The sequence below is a fragment of the Hevea brasiliensis genome, chromosome 11, assembly GCF_030052815.1.
Source record: "Hevea brasiliensis isolate MT/VB/25A 57/8 chromosome 11, ASM3005281v1, whole genome shotgun sequence".
NCBI classification, from domain to species: Eukaryota; Viridiplantae; Streptophyta; class Magnoliopsida; order Malpighiales; family Euphorbiaceae; genus Hevea; species Hevea brasiliensis.
Genome location: NC_079503.1, coordinates 66,306,104 through 66,331,417, shown reverse-complemented (window position 1 = coordinate 66,331,417; position 25,314 = coordinate 66,306,104). Strand labels below are relative to the sequence as shown.

Genomic DNA, 25,314 nt, shown 5'->3' with positions numbered 1-25,314 from the left:
AGTCATTTTTACCCAAAATGAATGCCAAAATAAAATTAAAAACCACAAATTTAGCAAAGGCGGACACTATTGAAATTTTGCTAATGTGGCAGGAGTGATGGTGTGGCATTTTTGCTTAGGTGGCAGTTGGTCTAGCGATGATTTGGTATTTGAGCTTGCATTGACGTGGTAGATGATTTCAGCTTGCAGGAGCCAAAGCTGGTGCAGTTTGGATCACAGAAGAGCTGTATGGGCTTGCTTGTCCTGCTTATTAATGGATCTTTTGACCTGACTTGACGGGTTATCGAACTTTGGTGTTGGAACTTGGAATTGAGTTTCGACTACAAGGGATGGGTAGGTCGGCGTTTGGTGGCAATGTGTCCCTTAGGTTACCGGACAATGGTGGGTGGTAAGGTGGGGGTGCAGCGGCTTGGTTCTTTTGCGATGTTTTCTTGGTTCTATTTTATTTTATTATTTTTAAATGCAAGGCAATGGCTTTTGAGGCTGTAGGTAGTTTAGAGGATGGGTGCACGAAGGATGGAGGGAGGGTGTTCAAAGGATGGGTGGCTGGCTCTGTTTCTCGAAGGCTTAGAATAGTTTGGGTGTTCAAGTTTTGCAAGGAACAGACGTGAAACAAAATTCAAGGGTCAGTGGAGTGAATCGAAATTAAGCTCTAATATCAATTTGTAGCACTAGAAAGAACTGTGAGAAATAGAACAGAAGAAGAATATTGAGAATGATTGAAGAGCTTGATTATTCCCTCAAGCCAATGATGTCAATTTATAATCTGTACAGGACACCTAAATCGGAAATACTATCCCAATTAAATACATAATTATAGCCACGATTCTAGCACCTAAATATATTCACACAATCACTACAGATACACATATCCTAGCTATTTATGGTACATATCTTAACACTTCCCCTCAAGCTGGAGCGTACAAATCATGTACTCCAAGCTTGTTACAAATACATTCAATCCGAGAGCCTCTGAGAGATTTTGTCAGGATATCTGCTAATTGGTCATTTGAGCTAACAAAGCTATTGGCAATACACCTAGATTCAATCTTTTGTCTAATGAAATGACAATCCACCTCTGTATGTTTTGTTCTCTTATGAAACACTGGATTAGAGGCAATATGAAGTGCAGTTTGATTGTCACAGATTAGCTGCATTTGTTTAAATTCCCCATACTTCAACTCTTGGAGAAGTTATTTTGACCATATAAGTTCACAAGTTGCCAAAGCCATAGCTCGATATTCTGTTTCGGCACTTGACCTAGCAACCACATCTTGCTTCTTACTTTTTCAATAAATCAAATTACCTCCAATCATAGTGCAATATCCTGAAGTAGACCGTCTGTTTGAAGGAGAACTTGCCCAATCTGCATCTGAGTAACCAATAATCTGTGAGTGACCCCTGTCTTCATATAATAGGCCTTGTCCTGGAGCTCTTTTAATATATCTGAGTATCCGAATAACTGCATCCCAATGACTACTACATGGTGCTTGAAGGAACTGACTGACCATACTTACAGCAAATGAGATGTCTGGGCGTGTGATTGTAAGATAATTGAGTTTTCCAACCAATCTCCGGTATCCTCGTTCGGGAACAAGTTTGATATTTGGATTCATAGGAGTATCTGCGTGTTTACAGTCTAAGATGCCCGTCTCTGTCAGTATATCTAAAGCATATTTCCTTTGAGAAATGGCAATACCTGTCTTGGATTGTGCCACTTCAATCCCCAAGAAATACTTTAGCTTCCCAAGATCATTTGTCTAAAAATGACTGGACAAGTGTTGTTTGAGTTTTGAGATCCCAACATGATCATTTCCTGTAATAACAATGTCATTAACATAAACAACGAGATAAATGCACTTATCATGGCCATTATGGTGGAAAAATACTGAATGGTCAGCTTCACTCCGAGACATTCAAAATTGTTGGACTACAGTACTGAACCATCTAAACCATGCTCTCGGATATTGTTTCAAGCCATATAGAGAACGTCGTAAGTGACACACCAAACCAGACTCCCCCTGAGCAACAAACTCTAGTTGTTGCTCCATATAAACTTCCTCAGCTAAGCTTGCCATGTAAAAAGGCATTTTTGATATCCAGTTGATGCAGTAGATAGTGATGGATGGTAGCTAAGGAAATAAGAAGACGAACCGAGGCAATCTTAGCCATAGGAGAAAAGATGTCATTGTAATCGAGGCCAAAGATCTGAGTATAGCCCTTTGCAACAAGGTGAGCTTTAAGTCTATCAATCTGGCCATCAGGCCCCACCTTCACTGTATAAACCCATCGACAGCCAACAGCAGATTTGCCCTTCGGTAGTGGCACCAAATCTCAAGTGCCATTGTTATGGAGAGCAGTCATCTCTTCAACCATTAAATTACACCATCCTGAATGTTCCAAGGCTTCTCTAATAGTCTTAGGTACAGATACATTAGGCAAAGTGGTGACAAAAGCATAGTAGGAAGGAGACAAACGATGATAACTCACAAAATTTTAAATAGGATGAGTATTTCGAGACTAACGAATACTTTTTTGGATGGCAATGGGAGGAGTAGCATCGTCTGTTGAAGGCGAGACCGGAATAGATGAAGATGAAGGAGGGCAAGAGTCACCAAGAGCCGGTGTTTTACCTATATTAAGCAAAGGAGCATTAATGGTGTTAGTAGGAGGATGAGGACGATGTGAGTAGACGTGTAGAGGTGGTGGGCTGATTGGTGGTGGAGGAAGAGTAGGAACTGGTATGGCGGTGGGAATAAAAATCTTGGATGCAGTGTCGGAGGAAAAATAGGGAGATGATTCAAAGAATGTTACATCACACAAAGTATTTATTTGTAAGTGGATTGTAGCATTTATAACCTTTTTGAAGTCTAGAATATCTCAAAAAGACACATTTTATTGATTTGGGTTGAAGTTTGTCTTTGTCAGAAGTGTGATCATGAACAAAACAAATACAACCAAATATACTCAGGGACAACTGATGAGCATCTTGGTCAGGAAACAAAATGGAATAAGAACTCTGATTCTGCAAAACAGAAGAAGGCATTCGGTTAATTAAGTAACAAGCTGTAAGAATAGCATCTCCCCAAAAACGAAGAGGAACATTATGGTGAATAAGTAAAGTGCGGGCAGTCTCAACTAGATGACGATTCTTTCGTTCGGTTGTCCTATTTTGTTGAGGGATATAAGCACATGAAGTTTGGTGTGTAATACCCTGAGAAGATAAGAAATGAGTAAAGGGAGCAGACAAATATTCTTTTGCATTATCACTGTGAAGAAAGAATTATAGAGAATATAGAGAATAATTTCATTAAAAATAACCAAGTGCAACGAGAATAATTATCAAGAAAAATAACAAAATAATGAAATCCCAAAGTTGTATTGACATGACTTGGACCCCAAATGTCTGAATGGACAATTTCAAACATGGACTTAGCCCTATTATTGACTCGCTTGGGAAAGGAAACACGATTTTGTTTTCCAAGTTGATAGGACACACATTCAAAAGAAGATAAACTAGAAAGACTAGAAACTAATTTTTGCAATTTGGCAAGACTCAGATAACCCAGACGATTGTGAAGAAGATCAACAAAAGTGGTTGAGGAAGAGCAACTGGAGAATTTGAAGTAGAAAGATGGTACAACTCTTGTGACTCACATCCTACTCCAATCATTTTTCCCGTACTCCGGTCCTGTATAAAAACAGAGTCAGCTGTAAAGTTGACAGAACAATTGAGATTTTTAGTCAATTTACTAATGAAGATTAAATTATATGGGCATTCTGGAGTGAACAAAATTGTGGTTAAAGGAATCGATGGAAAAATTTTTACTTCTCTTATGCCCTTAACTAAAGTTTGTGAACCATTAGCCAAAATAACCGGGGGAGAAATTAGAGATGAGAAAAGACTTTTGTTACCAGATATATGATCAGAAACACTAGAGTCTAGGATCCATGGACTAGTGAGCGAAAATTGTGTTAAACAAGCAAGCAGATTAGGAATGACTTATGCTGAAGATTGCTTCGTTTCAATGCTTGATATTGCAAATACTCCTTGTAATCAGCTCCAGTTAATAGGATAGAATCTTGAAGGAGCGGAAGCATGAAAATTATCAGATTAGAATATTGAATTCAAAAACTTTTTTCTAGGGTCTCATGCATCATGCAAGATTCATTATGTACTTAATTGATTTCAATGTTCAATTGCATATTAAAACACTTTTAATATGTATTTGGATCTACATTTGCCATTTAAGATTTTAGAATTAACAAATTAATTCATTAGAACCCTAGATTAATTCAAGAACATGTGCACTAACCTTTTGATGCACTGTAGATGTATTTGGTACCTTTGGTAAGCACCTAGGACCCCAAATGTTGTCCGTCTAGTTTGTCCATACCAAGATCTCCAATGGCAGCCTTTTGAACTGTTTATAAAGCCTTGCCAATCAATTAGAAAATAGGAATTAGCTTTTAGGGAGGTTGTAGATGTATATTGGACACTAGAAACAATTTCTAGCAATTTTAATTCAAGAGAATATGGACAACTCTCTTTGAATTGATGAGAGATGGAGAAGAAGAGAGGAAGAGAGCCTCTTAGGTGGCGGCACCTTTGAGAGAAAAATCAGATTGTTATTTCATTCTTTCATAACATCACATTATATAATGTCACCGAACTCTTGCCATATGTCATCTTCTGATTTCATCTTCTTGAGTTCTAATTTTAAAATAGCCACATTAGCCTTCTATTAAATTTAATCAATAAATTAATCAATTAATTAATTGATTAATTAATTTAAAAACAAAAATTTATATTTGCCACCATCTCATGGTGCCACATGTCAATCTGTGAAATGCAAATTACCCACATTTAAATTTAAATTCTCAAGCAACCCAAAATAACCCAAAATAATTATTTCTTCTCTTCTAATCAATTTATATCAAATATAAATTAATTAATTAATTAATCTCTATTAATTAATTTATCATAATTAAATTTATATTTAAACACTTTAAATATGAATTTAACTTATACTATACATCCAATAAATGATTTATTTATGTATATATAATACAATTTTGTTTGTTAATATTGATTTGGTAAATTATTATATTATTATATTTTTATTGATATGTGAAATATAATAAGGTATAATATAATTATTTTATTATTTAAATAAATATAAAATTATAAATTTATTACATTATATTAAATATATAATTATTAAATTAATATATTATATTATTTAAATAAATATATAATTATTAATCTTTTATATTATATCATTTATTTTATTATTGAAATAAGAAAATAATTATTTTTTAAGATAATTAAATAATTTTAAAAATATAAATAAAATAATAAAATAATTATTATTGTTAATAGAAAAATTTATGCCGAGAGGGATTTCTAAAGTCACATATTGTTCAAGATGAACTCGAGAGAGCATTGGTCCATTCCGAGGCCTGAACATATTCTTTTGACAAAGATCTTCGGGATGAAATGAGAGATCTGATAGATCTGGTTAAAGATCCAGATCGTCTATAGATGTTGTATGGACTAAGAAGAGGAAGGAGGGATTCTCCAACCTGAGCATCTTCAGGTAAAGTGGATATTTCTATGAGATTATCAATTCTGGAGGATAGTGTTCGCCGAAGTGGTGAAGAAAAAGAAAGAGAAGAAGTAAGGTTAACAATCTCCGAGGGAGAAGGGGTCTGAAGATGAGTTTCAGAGACAGGGTTAGGTGTTTGACAAGCCATATTTGGTACGTGGCGTTGTGGCCAGAGATCGCTCTACCTTCTAAGAAGGAGTTAAGCAGTTACTGGTTTCCAGCCGATATACCAAGGTAAGAGAAGATGGCGAAAACAAAGGATACAGAAATTAAGAGAAATACAAGAGTTTGAAGATTTCTCCCCTACTTACCAATGAAGTATGTATAATACAAACATAACCAGGCTCTGATACCAAGAAGAGTGCAAACAGCTCCTCCAGCAAGGTCTCATAGAACCCACATCTTCTCAGTGGGCCTGCCAGGCCTTTTATGTTGAAAAAAGATCTGAGCGATTAAGAGGAAAGAAACGGCTTGTCATTGACTACAAGCCCCTCAACCACTTCCTTCAAGATGACAAATTCTGCACAAAGCACGAGGCCTTGTTCACTCAATCGCACGAAGCCCATATCTTCTCAAAGTTTGATCTCAAAGTCGGTTTTTGGCAATTGGGTATTAACCCTCCGATAGGCCCAAGATCGCTTCCGCATTCCTACGCCCAATATCAATCGACAGTCCGTCCCTTCGGCCTTACGACGGCCCCATCCCTTTTCCAAAAGGCCATGACAAGGATATTTGAGCCCATACTACACAAAGGCTCTTATCTACATAGATGATATCCTTCTCTTCTCCAAAGATGTTACGCCCATAGGACACTCCTCTCCACATTCCAACAATCGGTAGATTCCTATGGAATTATGCTATCGTAAAAGAAGAGCTCATCGCCCAAATCGACATCGACTTCCTTGGAATGAAATTCAAGGATGGAAAATACCAACCGACCTCACATTGCGTAAGAATTATCAAGTTTCGATAAGGACTTAACAAGAAACAAATACAACATTTCCTTGCAATTATCAATAACATCAGGAAGTTTATCCAGCATCTGGCCGCCCACCCTTGCCAGCAGACAAAGATGCTTAAAAAGGATCCCCACCATGGAGGGAAGAATGCATGTGCACAAAAATTAAAAGAAGTGGCCTTAAACCCGCCACCACTAAAGATTCCGATTGGATGCCGCATCCTTGATCGATGCTAGTGACACCCATCAAAAGTCCTCATCGAAGAAATTCAAGGAGAAAAGCATATCTCATGACATGCTAGTGGAGAGTTCCTAACCCCAAAACATTATCATTCGATCTATAAAGAGATATTGGTCAAAAATGGAATCAAGAGATTCGAATTTCATCCGATTGGCCACCACTTCATCGTGGTCATGGATACTCATCCTTCCCAAAGGTTCTAGACTTCAAAAACAAGTCTCTTCACGAACCACAATTATCGAGGCTTAAGGACTGGTTCGCCAAGTATAAATTCACGATCCAAAGATATCAAAGGGAAGCACAACTTGGTTCCGACCTTCTATCGAGCCAAAAATCCTTCACCTAATCCAAGCCTCCTCTTCACTCCCTTGATCCTCATGGCATCATCCTCATCCTCTCCACATACTCCACTCCAATGCACGCTCTGGTTCCTACTCTGCACAGTTTTCCCCGGATGTTCACCAAACCAACCTTATCTCAAAATGGCTAAGTTCGCAAGGATCATCTGCTCCACTACCCGAGTGCAAGAAACACCCTAAGGGGATTACTCTCCCTCTACTGCTTTTATCCCCGATAACCCTTTCTCACTGTTTGAGATCCAACTTTGGCAGAGAACTCATCCTAGAAGAACTATGGCTCCTCCGTGCATGGTTACACTCTATTCCACAGACTCGAATTCCTCATGGCCCTCAGACGTGATGTTATGAACAATACTAACAGGACTCTCTGTCTGCATTTCTAGAATGGTTCAAGCCCATTTCAAAGATGGCGCTACACCAAGCGCATCATAGACACCCATGGAATAGAAGACAGGCCCATCGCTACTCACCAACATCGGGACCTTGTTCATTTTTCACGTGCCTTTCTCTAGAAGGCCCGATGGACTCCTCTGGACCTGCAATCGAATACGAATGGAGGACCTACGAAGGATCAATAATTGACAAAGATGCCATGGGACCCTTGAGAAGACAATTAGCTGAGTACCTTTGTGAAATCAATAGTTATTTTTGTCTAGTGCCTCCCCATGTGAGTTGTACATCACTCGGTCCCATCCGCTCTCAATGATGAGCCTATTGACTGGACCCATCCCATGTGGCAAGATTCCCGTGATCCAATGGACACGAGTCACGAGATGCCATTCAGAGTGCGGACCCACCATCTCCTGCTCACCAACAATGGCCAAAGGACTTTTTGAATCGACTGATGACTCGACTTTGACACCTCAACTGGCCCACCACTCCATGATAAAAGCAAAAGTTTGTCAATAATGTAATAATGTGTGTTTATCTTTATTTATGTTGCTTTGAGAGTGTCGGTAGCCAGTTTCTAGCCGGTTGCCTGTAATGTCAAGAGCCTCCTCGCCTATATAAGGAGTTGCTCTCTTCAGTTGTAATCAGACTCAGTTCCCTTTTAATAATATCCTCTGAAGTTTTCTTCTATGGCTTTCTAAACTCTTCTCCTTCTCTCCGAAAACCTTTGAATGTGTATCATACTCTTATAATCAGAGATACGTATGCTCTACACTTGCCTCTTTAAGAGGATCCTGTGTATCAGAAATATCTTTGTTTTAACATTAAGGTGCGACGGTCCCGTTATCACATGTATAATGAACAAAAGGGCACAGCCAGAGAGTACCTATGGAGAGGGAAGAGGCATAGCATGAGTTCATTATATATGTGGTAAGGGCTCCCGGCATATCTTGGTAATTAATTTTAAGTTTTTAGATATAAATAAATATTTTATATTTTATGTTATTAATAAAAAAATATTTTATCAAAATTAAAATTAGTTAATTAAAATGTTAAAATTTAAAATGAAAAAATAAAAATATTAATAATATTAATTTTCTAGTTAAATAAAAAAGGATAATATAGTCAAAATAAAAAATAAAACCAAATCAGCTATCAGCTGATGAGAAACAGCTCTAAAAATAGAGCTGATACAAACTGCAGCTGATGGGTATCATATCAGTTGCCCATCAGCTATCAGCTCTATTTTTTTGAGCTTGCCAAACACTGTAGTTCACCTGTTTGGGTGTCTATCAGCTATCAGCTGCACCCAACAGGTAAACCAAACACCCCCTTAGTTTCAAGCCATGATAGAGATTTTGCAATCTTATTGCAAATCAAACCTATTTAATTAATCAATTAAACTCTTTAATTTATTAATTAAATCACATTTAATTTAGTGATTACTTGTGTATGTGTGTGACTCAGTAGGTTCATCACTGATTGGCAATAAGATATGATATCAACTCTTAATATCATCAGAACTTTTTCTTACCATAAATGATTTCTCTAAATCATCTTAGGCATCTCATAGACCAAGATTAACACCTAGCATAGCATGCTATGGTCAACCAATCAGTAATAAGGAATATCTTAAATGAACCTTTAATCATACGTTGCCATGCATTAGAATCTCTCTGTTACAAAATCTCAATTCGAGCTGAAGTCATAGTTTATATGAAACTCCATTTGCTATGAATATTATGTTCTTTTTTAATTCCAATTATTGATTAAAAAGATTCTCATCAGAAACTATTTTCTGATTAAATTTGTCTGTCCTGACCAGGAACTTGAAACATCAAGAACAATTAAATGAATATATGATTTTATCCCTATTTACTTAGGGTAACAGATTCCATCTTGATCAACACATACTTCCATATATAACTAGTAGGAGCAAACACATTCTCATATACTCATATACAGTACAAGTATGAAAGCAGTATCAAACTCAAATCAGGTATATACAAGATAACTGTGTTATTTCAGGTCTAAAGATTATATGCACTGATATGATTTATGACAATGCATTGACAAGAGTAAACTCTACGTGCTTGTCATAAGTGTCACTGGTTCGGCCTACTTATCATGTAAAAGTGCTTATCATGTTTGTTATATGGCATGAGACTCATCATTTTATCTTATTTATATCTCATATAAATACCTTGGGAACAAACATGAATACAATCTTTCTGGATAAGTCATGTCCTGTGTGAAGTATCTTCGACTGTGAACCAATTTATGATACTTTGTGTTAGAAATACTGTCACTCATATTCTTAATAACTTAAGAATAGAATTTCTAACAAAATATTAATGAACCTTTTCTATTACACATAAATATATTATGTAAACAGAAAAGTGAAATTGCCTTTTTATTAATAAAACATCAATAAGATATATACTAAATGATATGCTTTAGGGCATACTACTAACAATCTCCCACTAGCACTAGAGCCATTCATTACAATTTCTTAGACCAATCTTCTCAAGATGTCGGTCTAACAGAGCTTGTGACATAGGCTTAGTGCATGGATCAGTTGGACTTTTAGCTGATGCTATTTTCTGCATGGCTACATCGCCTCGCTCAACTATCTCTCTGATAATGTGGTAGCGCTTTTCTATGTGTTTGGATTTCTGGTGAGACTGGGGTTTCTTATATCCAAACAACTTCTTTTGCAACATCTAATGCAACAATATACTCGACCTCTATAGTGGAATCTGTAGTCGTACTTTGTTTGGAACTCTTCCAATTGACTGCACCTCCATTACAAATGAACACAAACCCAGAGGTAGACTTTCTATCATCGATATCTGATTGGAAATCAGAATCAGTATAACCATCCAATTGCAAGTCACTACCTCCATATATCAAGAATAAATTCTTAGTTCTTCTTAAGTACTTAAGGATATTCTTAACAGCTATCCAGTGTTCCAAACTTGGATTGGATTGAAACCTGCTAGTCAAACTAACAGCATATGCGATATCCGGCCTAATACACAACATTGCATACATCAAACTTCCAATAGCCGAAGCATATGGAATCCTAACCATTTTATCTCTTTCTTCAGGTGTGTTTGGAGACATCTCTTTAGAAAGGTATATACCATGTCTCAGTAGTAACAATCCTCTCTTGGAATCAAGCATGTTGAACCTCTTTAACACCTTTTCCAAGTATAGATTTTGGGATAAACCAATTATTCTTTTCACTCTATCTCTATAGATGCGAATCCCAAGAATATTGGTTGCCTCCCCTAAGTCTTTCATGGAGAATGTATTTGACAACCATACCTTTACAGCTGTCAACGTACTTGTGTCATTATCCATCAACGAAATGTCATCCACATATAAGACAAGGAAAGTGATAGCACTATCATTAACCTTCTTATATACACATGGCTCATCCTCATTTTTGATGAAACCAAATGACTTAATGACTTCATCAAAACGGATGTTCCAACTCCTCGAAACTTATTTCAACCCATAAATAAATCGCTTTAACTTGCATATCTTGGAACCATCTTGGGATTCAAAACCCCTAGGCTGTTTAATAAAAATGTTTTCTTCAATGTATCCATCGAGAAAAGCTGTTTTGACATCCATCTGCTAAATCTCATAATCATAGTATACAGTTATTGCTAATAGAATCCTAATTGATTTAAGCATGACAACAGGTGAGAAAGTCTCCTCATAGTCGATTCCTTGCCTTTGGCGAAACCCTTTCGCTATTAGCCTTGCTTTATAGGTCTCAACCTTTCCATCAGAACCAATTTTTTTCTTGAAAACTCATTTGTTCCCTATAGGTACAATACCTTCAGGTGGGTCAACAAGATCCCAAACTTGATTCTTATACATGGAATCAATCTTAGATTTCATAGCATCAATTCATTTTGAAGAGTCTATATCTGATATAGCTTGTTCATAGGTAAGTGGATCATCTCCATGATCTACTTCTTCATGAGTAAACAACTCTTGTTCTTCTTCATGAAGAAAACCATATCTCATTGGTGGGTGAGATATCCTGGTTGATCTGTGAGGAACAGCTGTAGATGTTTCATCAATAGGTGTAGGTTGACTAGATGGATCTATATCCATCTGATCTGTTGGTTGGTCAGAATTTTCCAATTCTAACTCTATTTGTCTTCCTTTGCCTCCTTGAATAAACTGTTGTTTAAGAAATGTGGCATCTCTACTTACCACAACCTTTTGTGATATAGGCAAATAAAAATAATATTCAAAACTCTCTTTTGGATATCAAACAAAGCGACCCTTATCTGATATGGTTTCCAATTTATCAGTATTCAGCTTTTTGATATAAGCTGGACAACCTCAAATCTTAACATGCTTAAGACTTGATTTTCTTTCATGCCATATTTCATAAGGTGTAGAAGATACTGATTTTGATGGAATCCTATTCAGAATATGCAAAGCTAATTCTAATGCAAATCCCCAAAAGATATCAGTATAGCTCATTATACTACGTACCATATCCAATAGGATACGATTTCTCCTTTCAGATATACCATTCAGTTGTGGTGTTCCTGGAGGAGTCAGCAGGGAAACAATGCCATGCTCTTTCAAGTATTCATCAAATTCAGTACTGAAGTATTCACCTCCACGATCTGATCAAAGAGCGTTAATACTTTTTCTTGTTTGATTTTCTACTTCAGATTTAAATTCTTTGAACTTTTCAAAAGATTTATGTTTGTATTTCTTCAAATACAAATACCCAAATCTTGATTTATTATCAGTAAAGGTAATAAAATAATGAAAATCACCTCTAGCCATTTCTTTAAATGGACCACATACACCACTATGTATTAGCTTCAAAATATTTTCAGCTCTTAGTCCTTGTCCAGCAAAGGGTGATCTAGTCATTTTGCCCTGAAAGTAGGATTTACAAGTTGGAGTAGGCTCAGAACCCAATGAGGATAAAATCCCAATTTTCTTTAGTTTTGCAATCCTATCTTCTGCAACATGACCTAATCTTAAGTGCCAAATATATTTTGAAGTTGAGTTGATTTTCACTATGGTATTGCATTCTTTTAGATTGCTTGCATTAGATTTGTATTTAACATTATTATCTAAATAATAAAGTCCATCATGCATATAACTCAAACCAACATATTTATTTCCAAAATAAATATTGCAAACATCATATATGAACTGAAATTCATAACCATCTCTAGTCAAACTAGATATAGAAATGATGTTCTTAAAAGCATCAAGTACAAGCAAAACCTTATTTGAATGCAAAATATGTCTACACATGTATAAAGATTTAGATCTTATGGCTAAAGTTTCAACAGTTGAGCCATTGCCAACCCGGAGTCAAATATCTTGTTACTACAAGCTACTTCTACTTGCTATACTCTGGGTAGTTCCTATTTCAGTGCCCATCCTTATGACAGTGAAAATATTTTCCCTTGCCTTTGTCAGTTTTGGTCTTCCATTTTTGTTTAGCTATCTTCTTGGAAGATCCTGGAGCTTGAGGTTTCTTTTTCTTATTGTCATTCTTCTTGTTGGACTTTCCAGCAGAAGAAGATGCAATCAAAGCTACCTCTTTTTCTTTATTGCCCGGCATATTCTTTTGGACAATAACAAGCATGTTAAATATACTAGCCAATGTGTATTCCTACTTAGTCATATGGAAATTTGTCACAAAATTCCCAAATGACTCAGGTAGGGACTGAAGGATCAAATCCGTTTGTAGTTGGAAATCCATGTGAAAGTCAAGATGTTCTAACTGCTCAATTAGCCGAATCATCTTGTGGACATGATCCGCAACATTCTGTCCCTCAGACATCCTCATGCGGAATAGCTGTCTAGATATCTCATACCTAGCATTCCTATTGTACTCACCATACAACTCTTGCAGGTGAAGGAGGATCTCACTTGCATATTGCATATTTTCATGTTGCTTCTGTAACTCATTATGAGTAGAAGCAAGTATGTAATACTTGGCTCTCATATCATGCTCCTTCCACTTGTCCAAAGTATCATGTTCCTCTTGAGTGGCCTCTGGAGGTAAGGGACCAAGAACCTTTGAGTCTAGAACATATCCTATACGTTCTAAGTTCAAGACAAGTTTTAAATTTTTTAGCCAATCAGAAAGATTAGGTCTCGTCAACCTATTATGGTCAAGTATGCTCGCAAGAATATTGGATGGTGGTGGTTATTGTGTGCTCATTATTATCAGAAAATTAACTGCAGAAAATAACCAGATTAATTAGTAAATGTATCATGTAATTAACCAAAATGATTATGGTTTTTTAATCAAATTGGTCTTCTCACTAACTTAGCGAATCCTACACTTCTAAAATAAGAAACGGAAATCCTAGTTGGATGGATTTCTAGTGGGTGATTGAATTCTTATAGTCTTATTGATCATCTTCAGGCACATTCATTATTGGAATTACAATAAACTGTAAGTGAACAACTCCTTGTCCATCACATCTCATGTGAGGTTTAATCATTTACCTAGCCCCTAATGCTCAAAATCTCAGGCACATCCATTATTGACTTATCTTGCATTAGTTAAGTTGATCCCATTAAGCCAGTAAACATGCAAATAATTTTAATGTCCTCTGGCACATCCATTATTGGCCACCAAACCATTTACATATTTACAACATCTCATGCTTAACAATTATTCTTAAGAAAATCTCTTAAATTAATTGCACCATATGTAAGTATTTAAAATTTCTTAAAGTAATTGCCTCAATGGAGGACCCATGATATAATTATTTTAATTATACCATTTCCAATTTAATCATTTGTTTGGAAGATTTATTGGTCGGCTTAATTACTATTATGGCCTCACTTTGCACATTATCCAATTAGCATGCATATATCATATACTTGTATACATTTCCATACATCTCATGCATTCATGGATAAACATATAAATATGGTATGATCATGGACTTTCTAAGGGATTCAATTCTGAGCTACCAAGAATTGAATCAGGGCATTCCTAGGTGCATTTCATTCATTCATATTACAAGAGTTACTGAAGGAGTACATAATCAATACTTGATCTTAAATTCCTCCCACTGGTCCCATCGATGCTCTTGACCTCCTTGAACTTCTAGTAATCCATTACATTGTAATCATTGGCATACCAAGGCGAATTTACAAGAACATGGACTTTAAAGTCCTCAAATAAATGAAATCACAACTCAAAAATATTACAACTTTTATAATATATGCCACCAAAATAAATTAATTAATTTACAACCCAAAGAAAAATAAAAGAAATAAATTCAATCACATTAGTCTTTTATGACAATGATCATCCATTATGCATATTACCATTTAACAATTAAATAAAACATACATACTAAAATTAAATTGAATATCTTATATTCAACTAAAAATTCAGATTTGAATCTCATTTAACCAAATTTAAAAATTCAGATTTGAATCTTATTCAAAACCAATTTAATTGTTTGTGTAGAAAGAGATGATTCTCCTTAATTTCAATTAATCTGTACATGGGTATATATATATAATTGATTCCTATAATTGTGTTCTACTAATTAGGAAGAAATCCTAAATAAGAAATCATAAATAGGAATACAGAATATACAAAGAAATAATAGAATGATTGACTTTCTATAATACTCCCCCTCAAGTTGGAGCATAGATGTTAATCATGCTCAACTTGTTACAAATGTAGTCAATCCTAGCTCCATTCAGAGCTTTTGTGAAAATATCTCCTAACTGCTCTCGAGTTTTGATGTGTCACGTTGAGATGATCTGTTGTTGAATCTTTTCACGAATAAAGTGACGATCAATCTTAATATGTTTGGTCCGCTAATGAAACACTAAATTAGAAGCAATATGGAGAGCAGCTTGATAATCACACCACAATTTCGCAGGCAAGGAGGTCTTAAAACCTGTCTCTTCTAGTAATTGAAGTATCCACATTACCTCACATACTGATTGTGCCATGGCTCTATATTCGGATTCAGCACTAGATCGAGAAACTGCACTTTGCTTCTTGCTTCTCCAAGACACCAAATTTTCTCCAAAAAAAATGCAATATCCAGTAGTTGACCTCCTATCAACCTTAGATCCAGCCGAGTCAGCATCTGAAAAACATTCAACATTCAAATGCCCATGATTACCATATAACAAACCTCTTCTTGGAGCGTCCTTTAGATAACACAAGATTTGTCCCAAGGCTTTCCAATGAGCAATAGTTGGGGAAGACATAAACTGACTTACCATACTAACTGCATAAGCAATGTCAGGATGAGTGACTATAAGGTAGTTCAATTTTCCTACCAATTTCCTGTATCTATCTGGATCTTCAAACAATTCACTATCCCCTGCTAACAGTTGTAAATTTGGAGTCATTGGTGCACTACAAGGCTTAGCACTTAATTTTCCTGTCTCTGTCAATAAATCGATGACATTTTCTTTGAGACAAGAGAATACCCTTCTTACTTCTCATAACTTTAATACCCAAGAAATACTTTAACAATCCCAAGTCTTTGGTCCGAAACTGGGTTTGGAGGAAGGTTTTAAGGGATGAAATACCTGCAGAGTCACTCCCAGTGATGACAATGTCATCCACATAAACTACCAGGAGAATTAGACCAGCCTTAGATTGCCTATAAAATACTGAGTGATCACACTTACTCTTTTGCATACCAAATTCCTGTACTGCTTCACTGAATCTCCCAAACCAGGCCCTAGGACTTTGTTTCAAGCCATAAAGAGACTTCCGAAGCCTACAAACTTTACCCAACTCCCCCTGAGCAACGAACCCAGGTGGTTGCTCCATATACACCTCCTCCTGAAGATCACCATGAAGGAAAGCATTCTTGATATCTAATTGGTGCAGGGGCCAATCATATATAGCTGCTAAAGAGATAAACAAGCGAACAAAAGTAAGTTTGGCTACAGGAGAAAAAGTATCCGAGTAATCAACCCCATATGTCTGAGCATATCCTTTTGCTACAAGGCGTGATTTTAACCTAGCCATAGAACCATTAGGATTTACCTCTACTGTAAATACCCATTTGCAGCCAATAGCTTTCTTATCAGTGGGCAAAGGCAATAGTTCCCATGTACCATTAGCATATAAAGCTTCCATATCCTTTTTCATAGCAGCACACCAGCCAGGATGAGACAGTGTCTCGCCAACAGTATTAGGGATAGGAACAGAGTCTAAAGAATTAACAAAACATCGAGAACAAGAAGAGAATTGATTATAAGAAACAAAAAAAGAGATAGGGTAAGTAGATGAACGTTTACCTTTAAGAAGAGCAATGGGTAAGTCTAAATCAGAATCATGATCAGTATGAGGTACAGGATCTCCCAACGAAGTAGCTGGTGGAGGATCTGAGTTAGGAATCTCCAATCTTCTGGAATAAACATGAATAACGGGAGGTCGAGTAGGTCTAGAGACAGAAGGAACAGGCTGTTAGAAAGGACTAGACATTGGTTGGACAGTATATATATTAAGAGATCATCCTCCCCCTGACTCTCATACACAGATGATTGAGGAAAAAATAGAGTGGACTCAAAAAATGTGACATCTGCAGAAATAAGATAACGATTAAGAGTAGGAGAGAAACAGCGGTACCCTTTTTGCAGCCGGGAGTACCCAAGGAAGACACATTTGAGAGACTTTGGATCCAATTTAGTAATCTGTGGACGAACATCACGCACAAAACAGGTATAATAAAAAATACGGGGTTCAACAGGGAACAAAGATTTTGTAGGAAACAAAGCAGTATAAGGAATATCCCTATTAAGGACAGAAGACGGCATACGATTGATCAAAAAATATGTCGTAGAAACTGCATCCGCCCAAAAGTGTTTAGGAATTTTCATATGAAAAAAAAGAGCACGAGTTACCTTAAGAAGATGCTGATTTTTTCTTTCGGCCACGCCATTTTGGGATGGGGTATCCACACATGAAGACTGATGAAGAATACCATTTTGTGTCATATAAGACTGAAATTGTGCTGAAAAGTATTCTTTGGCATTGTCATTTCTTAATATGCGCACAGAAATATTAAATTGAGTTTTGATTTCATTACAAAAGGCACAAAAGATAGAAAACAACTCAGAACGATTCTTCATTAAATATAATCAGGTAACACGAGAGTAATCATCAACAAAAGTAACAAAATAACGAAATCCAGTTTTAGAAGTAACAGAACAAGGACCCCAAACATCAGAATGAACTAACTCAAAAGGGGATGAAGTCCGTTTATTGACTCTAGACACATAAGGCAAATGATGATGTTTTGCAAACTGACACGACTCACATTCTAGTACTGATAAAGACTGAAACTGAGGATATAGCTTTTTCATGGTTGACAAAGAAGGATGACTCAATCTACAATGAGCTTCAAGAGGTGTTAAGGTGCTGGAGCAAACAAGCGACCGCGATACATGATTTTCCAGAATGTAGAGACCACCTGACTCACGTTCTCTACTAATAATCTGCTTCGTCGTAAGATTCTGAAACAAACACTGGTCAGGAAAAAAGAAAACAGAACAATTTAAGGTACGAGTAAGTTTACTAACAGAAAGTAGATTAAAAGAAAATTTTGGTAGACACAAAACAGATGACAAAGAAATTGACGAAGTCGGGTTTGCAGTTTCAGAACCCATGACACAAGAAGTAGAACCATCAGCTAAGTGAGATTAGACTGAAAAGTAGATAAAAGACTAGAATTAACTGTCATGTGATTTGTCGCACCAGAATCAATAACCCATTTGGATGAGGAAGACACAAGGCATGTAGTGGATTTACCTGACTTAGCGATCGCAGTGATAGGGAAACTCGTAGGCTTTAGAGATGCCTAATACTGGGAAAATTATGCAAAATCCTCTGCAGATACCAAAATAGTTTTCTCAGAGGAAGATACTGTGAAATCTCCCGCTGTCATATTTGCCATATGTGATGGCTGATTTTTCCTCTGAAGTTGCAGACAATTATATTTTGTATGGCCAGGCTCATGGCAATAATAACAAATGACTCCTTTTGAGTCCTGATTAGAACTAGCCTCTTCATTACGCTGATTATTTCTGTTGCCTGTAATTCCTCCTCTACTTCCTCTTCTATTACCCTGATGTCCATTTGTATTATGGCTAATAAGAGCACTATTAGTAGGCTGTGAAAATTGGGTACTCTCTGTACGAGGGACCCGTGTGAACGTTTCATGCAAAGAGGAAATCTGAGAACTGGAGAGAATCTCAGATTTAGCCGTCTCATACTTTGAAGGAAGGCCTGCAAGAAAACTCATAATAGCCAGTTGCTCCCATTGGGCCTGCTGAACTTTCACATCAGGATTAAAAAGCAACAATACATTAAGTTCCTCATGTACCCATTTAAAATCTATAAAATAAGCCGTGAGAGACTTATCCTCTTTCTCAGCACGGTAGAATGCCTTACAAACATCATATGTACGGGAGATATTCCCTTTACCAGGATACAGAAAATCTAAGTAATCCATCAATTTCTTAACAAATTCACAGTGATTAATTAAACTAATTACCTCACTGTGAATCGAGTTCCGAAGCTGCAAAAACAACCGAGCATTCTCCCTTAGCCAAGTTTGTCGTGTATCATCCGTAGGTGGATTTTTAGGATGATCATTCTTATCAATGCTATGCAAATAGACCCTAACAGTCTTACTCCACTCCAGGTAATTCGAACCATTAAGTTTGTATTCCGTGATCTTAATCATCACCTGAATCACATTAGAAATAACATTATTATTTTCTGCTATTTGTTGAGACAAAGAAAACTAACCGAAACGCTAATCCAAAGTGCTTACAACAGTAAAATAACTCAAAATCACAAATCAAGCAAATACCAAAATAGGATATGAGAGCTAAACCTTAGAAGTCCTTTAATAGTATACTGGATCAGGCAACAGCACACAGTGGTGGAATGAGGGGGTTGAGGCGACGCCGGCGATGTTGATCGGAGTCGAAACGGCCGGTCGGCGGCCAAGGTCTCTCCTGAGCTTCGTGGTGAGAACAAATAGTCACCCTAGATAGATGACCTGCTCTGATACCATGTAGAAAGAGATGATTCTCCTTAATTTCAATTAATCTGTACATGTGTATATATATATATATATAATTGATTTCTATAATTGTGTTCTACTAATTAGGAAGAAATCCTAAATAAGAAATCCTAAATAGGAATACAGAATATAGAATATACAAAGAAATAATATAGTGATTGACTTTCCATAACAGTTTGATTATAATTCATAATTAAACAATTTAATTAGTCATAGGCATTATTATGGGCATCAAAGCATACAACAATTGTATATTCATCCCCATACCTTGCGCACCATTGAGGTGCCATCCAACAACCATGCCGCCACACTTTTGTTGGTCCAACCAGCAATGAAACAATCAACTCTTGATCAAATCACACAATTAAATCATATATTAAACAATCTAAATGGCAAATATAGTGGTTCTGATACCAATTGAAGGAGCGGAAGCATGAAAATTATCAGATTAGAACATTGAATTCAAAAATTTTCTTCTAGGGTCTCATCCATCATGCAAGATTCATTATGTATCTAATTGATTTCAATGTTCAATTGCATATTAAAACATTTTTAATAAATATTTGGATCTACATTTGCCATTTAAGATTTTAGAATTAACAAATTAATTCATTAGAACCCTAGATTAATTCAAGAATATGTGCACTAACCTTTTGATACACTGTATATGTGTTTGGTACCTTTGGGAAACAATTAGGACCCCAAATGTTATCCCTCTAGTATGTCCATATCAAGATCACCAATGGCAGCCCCTTGAACAGCTTACACAGCCTTGCTAACCAATTAGAAAATAGGGATTTGCCTTTAGGGAGGTTATAGATGTATATTGGACACTAGAAACAATTTCTAGCAATTTTAATTCAAGAGAATATGAGCAACTCTCTTTGAATTGATGAGAGATGAAGAGGAAGAGAGCCTCTTGGGTGGCAGCACCTTTGAGAGAAAAATCATATTGTTATTTCATTATTTTATAACATCACATTATATAATTAGGTCATCACTTAAAACCCTTGCTACATGTCATCTTCTGATTGCCCCGTAATTTTAATTGACCTAATCACATTAAGCCAAGTGTCAAAACTAGGTTTAATCTTGACTTTGATCATCTTACATGATTGAAAAACAAATGGCAAGCTTATATAGTGCCATGTGTCACCATCTCGTGGTGCATGTCACCCTATGAAATGACCAAATTACCTTTGTGTTTCAATTTTGAATTCTCAACCCAAAATAATTATTTCTTCTCTTTTAATTAATTTATATTAAATATAAATAAATTAATTAATCTCTATTAATTAATTTCTCATAATTAAATTCATATTTAAATATTTTAAATATAAATTTAACTTATAATATATATCCAATAACCTATATTTGGTTTCAAGCCATGATAAGGACTTTGCAATCTTATTGCAAACCAAACCTATTTAATTAATCAATTAAACTTTTTAATTAATTAATTAAATCATATTTAATTTAGTGATTACTTGTGCATGTGTGTGACTCGCTAGGCTCATCACTGATTGGCAATAAGATATGATATTAACTCTTAATATCATCAGAACTTTTTCTTACTATAACTGATTTCTCTAAATCATTTTAGGCATCTCATAGACTAAGGTTAACACCTAGCATAGCATGCCATGGCCACCCAATCAATAATAAGGAATACCTTAAATGAACCTTTAATCATATGTTATCATGCACTAGAATCTCTCTGTTACAAAATCTCAATTCGAGCTGGAGTCATGGTTTATGTCAAACTCCATTTGCTATGAATCTTATGTTCTTTTTTAATTTCAATTCTTGATTAAAAAGATTTTCTTATCAGAAACTCTTTTCTGATTAAATCTGTCTCTTGGCCAGGAACTTGAAACATCAAGAACAATTAAATGAACATAGGATTTTATTCCTATTTACTTAGGGTAACAAATTCCATCTTGATCAACACCTACCTCCATATATAACTAGTAGGAGCCAACACATGCCCATATACACAGTACAAGTATGAAAGCAGTATCAAACTCAAACCAACTATATACAAGATAACTATGTTATCTCGGGTCTAAAAATTATATGCACTGATATGATTTATGATAATGCATTGACAAGAGTAAACTCTATGTGCTTGTCATAAGTGTCACTGGTTCGGCCTACTTATCATGTATACTTACCTATCATGTTTGTTATATGGCATGAGACTTACCATTTCATCTTATTTATATCTCATATAAAAATACCTTGGGAACAAACATGAATACAATCTTTCTGGATAAGTCATGTCCTGTGTGAAGTATCCTCGATTGTGAACCAATTTATGATACTTCGTGCTAGAAATACTATCACTCATATTCTTAACAACTTAAGAATAGAATTTCTAGCAAAATATCAATGGACATTTTCTATTACACATAAATATATTATGTAAACGAAAAAGTGAAATTACCTTTTTATTAATAAAACATGTACAAGATACATACTAAATGATATGTTCTAGGGCATACTACTAACAAATCTGACACCTGATCATTTCCTTCAGGTAATGGAAGAATACCATTTTCACTGGATTGAGCCATATGAGCAGTTTTCACTAGGCTAGGCTATGACAGCCACAGACTCCCAGAAAGTGACCGAAAAAAGAAGGAAAGTTATGAGGACTTTGTTTCAGATTTCAAATCAGACGCACCAAGGGTTCTGATACCATATGATAAAATAGAACAGAAGAAGAATATTGAGAATGATTGAAGAGCTTGATTATTCCCTCAAGCCAATGGTGTCAATTTATAATCTATACAGGACAACTAAATAGGAAATACTATCCTAATTAAATACGTAATTATAGCCACGATTCTAGCATTTAAATATATTCACATAATCACTACAGATACACATATCCTAACTATTTATGGTACATATCTTAACAAGAACAAAGGCAAACAAGGAACAAATCCTTGAGTGAAAAGAGAACTAATTCTCAAATAATTATCATATCAAATGTTAGCTTATGAATAATAGAAAACTAGCGCTGCTTATGGAGCTTACAACCCTAAATAAATTAGGATTAAAAAATCCTAATTCAAATCTATTTGGGAAAACTAATTAAGATAAATTTCCTAAATAAAATATTAACCCTAATAATAATAGAATTATTAAATAATAATAGAATTATTAAATAATAATTAATAAACTAATAAATTTTCAACTTTTACTTGGAATATAATTTTTAAGTATCCTGATTTCATCCTTTTTCCCAATACTGCATTAGTTAGGTTGTTATTATTGTGGCCTCTATTTAAAGGAATGGAAAATTGCAACTATTACTGAATTTTATAAATGCAACTAGCATACAAGCAAGATATGCAGGAACTAAAAGTGTATTCATTACTTGGAATAAAATCTAAAGAAAAGCAAAGTAAAATGGCATTAACAAAGAAAACATGATCACAAATAACAATGCAACAGTAGTAGTCTTTAAATAAATATTTTAAAGATATTACATATATATATATAATCTTGTAAGCTCCTTTTAGCATTTGTGAACTAGATTTTTAGCATTTTGCTAGCACTCTTATAATATAACCATTACTGTTTAAGTAATTACCATAACACTATTAAAAGGTTGTAAAGGTTGGATGGCTAAAGCCCATTAAATGTTTCCATGCAATTTAATCTGTTCCAACTAGATTGTCATTTACGGATGATATTGTTCTGATAGATGAGACAAGAGAAGGAGTCAATAGAAAGGTAGAGCTTTGGAGAAGTGCTCTAGAGTCAAAGGGTTTTAAGTTAAGTAGAACGAAGACAGAATACATGCATTGCAAGTTCAGTGAAGGCCAAACTGGTGATAGGGAAGGAGTTAGTTTGAATGGAGTGGTACTGTCCCAAAGTAATCACTTTAAATATCTAGGCTTAGTCCTTCAAGTAGATGGGGGATGTGAGCAAGATGTTAGTCATAGGATTAAAGCCGGATGGTTGAAGTGGAGACGTGCCACGGGAGTTTTATGTGATCGTAAGATTCCCAATAAGTTGAAAGGAAAATTTTACAGTACAGCCATACGACCGGCTATGTTATATGGTAGTGAGTGTTGGGCACTGAAAGAGTCGTGTGCGTCTAAGATAAGAGTTGCAGAGATGAGAATGTTAAGGTGGATGAGTGGCCATACTAGACTAGATAAAGTCTGTAATGAGAGTATTAGAGAAAAGGTAAGAGTGGTGCCAATTGAAGATAAGTTGAGAGAAGGGAGATTGAGGTGGTTTGGTCATGTGAAGCGTAGAAATACGGAGGCTCCAGTTAGACAAGTAGAGCACATTAGGTTAGAGGATAGAAAGAAAAAAAGGGGTAGACCTAAATTGACTTGGAGGAGAGTAGTACAACATGACCTAGAATCATTACATATTTCTGAGGATTTAACCCAAAATCGTTTAGAGTGGAGAAAGCGAATACATATAGTCGACCTCAAATTTTTGGGATAAAAACTTAGTTGAGTTGAGTTGAGTTTAATTAGTTGCTCAAAATGGGCAAAAAAGATCTTTATTTGCATAACTAGTTAAATAATATAATTTGCATCTCATGTAGTTTTCATTATTTTATATTACAATTTGCCAACAGATTCTTGCTTCATTTCCATTCTTTCTTCCTAAAGAACATATTGTGCATGAACAAAAGACTGTCTGACTAATGCTGATCTTGAATGGTTGATATCTTATATTTGAGTCTTTCGCTGCCAAATCTATGCATCATCTCTATAATATTTATAGTACTAATTTTTTGTGACTCAATTTATTTGAATCGTGAACAGTTACTTTGCCAGACCACCAATGGAGACTGAAAAAGGTAGACAAGAGGCTTTTCTCAATAAAATTCTGAGGGAGTCCTTAACATTCCATTTTTGGAGCAGCTCGACATCTGCTCTCATCCCAGAGGCAGGAAGCCTTGTGGCCCAGCTTTTTGATCAAACCTGTATTCGTTGCTCTGATATATTGTGATTTTATGCTTTTCACATAACTCATCAATTCTGTTAAACCTTTGTTAAGTGGGAGGAACTAGGGCGGCAACCTGCTGCAAGTGCCACAAAAATTTTCAGAATGTAGCTTTTCTAGTGATTAGAGTTTCATGTCCGAAATACCAAGCATGTCTATTGATGCGACTGTACAGTTTTCTATCTTTTCATGTTAATTTATTAAATAGCGGCAAAAAAGCCAATTTTGTAAGCAAATTAAGGTATACTTTAACAATGATTGGTTCCATGCTATAAAGGATGATTTGGTGTATGCAAGTTGGTTCAGCAGATTACGACCTGCTTCATTAATGGGAAAATTATAAATTTTTGTACAGGAAAATAAATTGTATTTATTCTAACTTATTTTACTAGTTCTTCAATATGGGCCCTATTTTGTACTTAGGGTGGTCTCATTTTATGCTTTTATATGAACGTTGATTTAAATTTTTTATATATTTTGTTTATGATATAATAAATGAAAATCCTATGAAGTTTTTTTTTTACCGTATGTAAGTTTTATTTTCTTTACTTTTTAATTTTATGATTTTCTTATTTTATTTAAAATATATTATTTTTAAATATTAAGTTTATTATTTTTTATTATAATTATAGAGAAATTTCTTTAAAAAATTTATATTATTAATCATAGAAATTCA

The 25,314-nt window shown here is 35.3% G+C and overlaps 1 protein-coding gene across 2 annotated transcripts in view; it reads left to right on the top strand.

Annotated features, from left to right (window-relative positions):
• Positions 1 to 24,929, top strand: part of LOC110640448 (uncharacterized protein At4g19900) — a 52,863-nt gene extending 27,934 nt beyond the window's left edge. The window contains exon 5 of one of the 2 annotated variants that reach the window (XM_021791756.2): positions 24,458 to 24,929. In XM_021791756.2, the coding sequence (XP_021647448.2) occupies positions 24,458 to 24,644 (187 nt within the window). In that variant the 3' untranslated portion in view covers positions 24,645 to 24,929. Of the gene's footprint in view, positions 1 to 22,197; positions 22,504 to 24,457 lie in introns of those variants that run through there. The other variant, XM_021791757.2, reaches the window with a different exon arrangement.
• Positions 24,930 to 25,314: the final 385 nt, after the last annotated feature.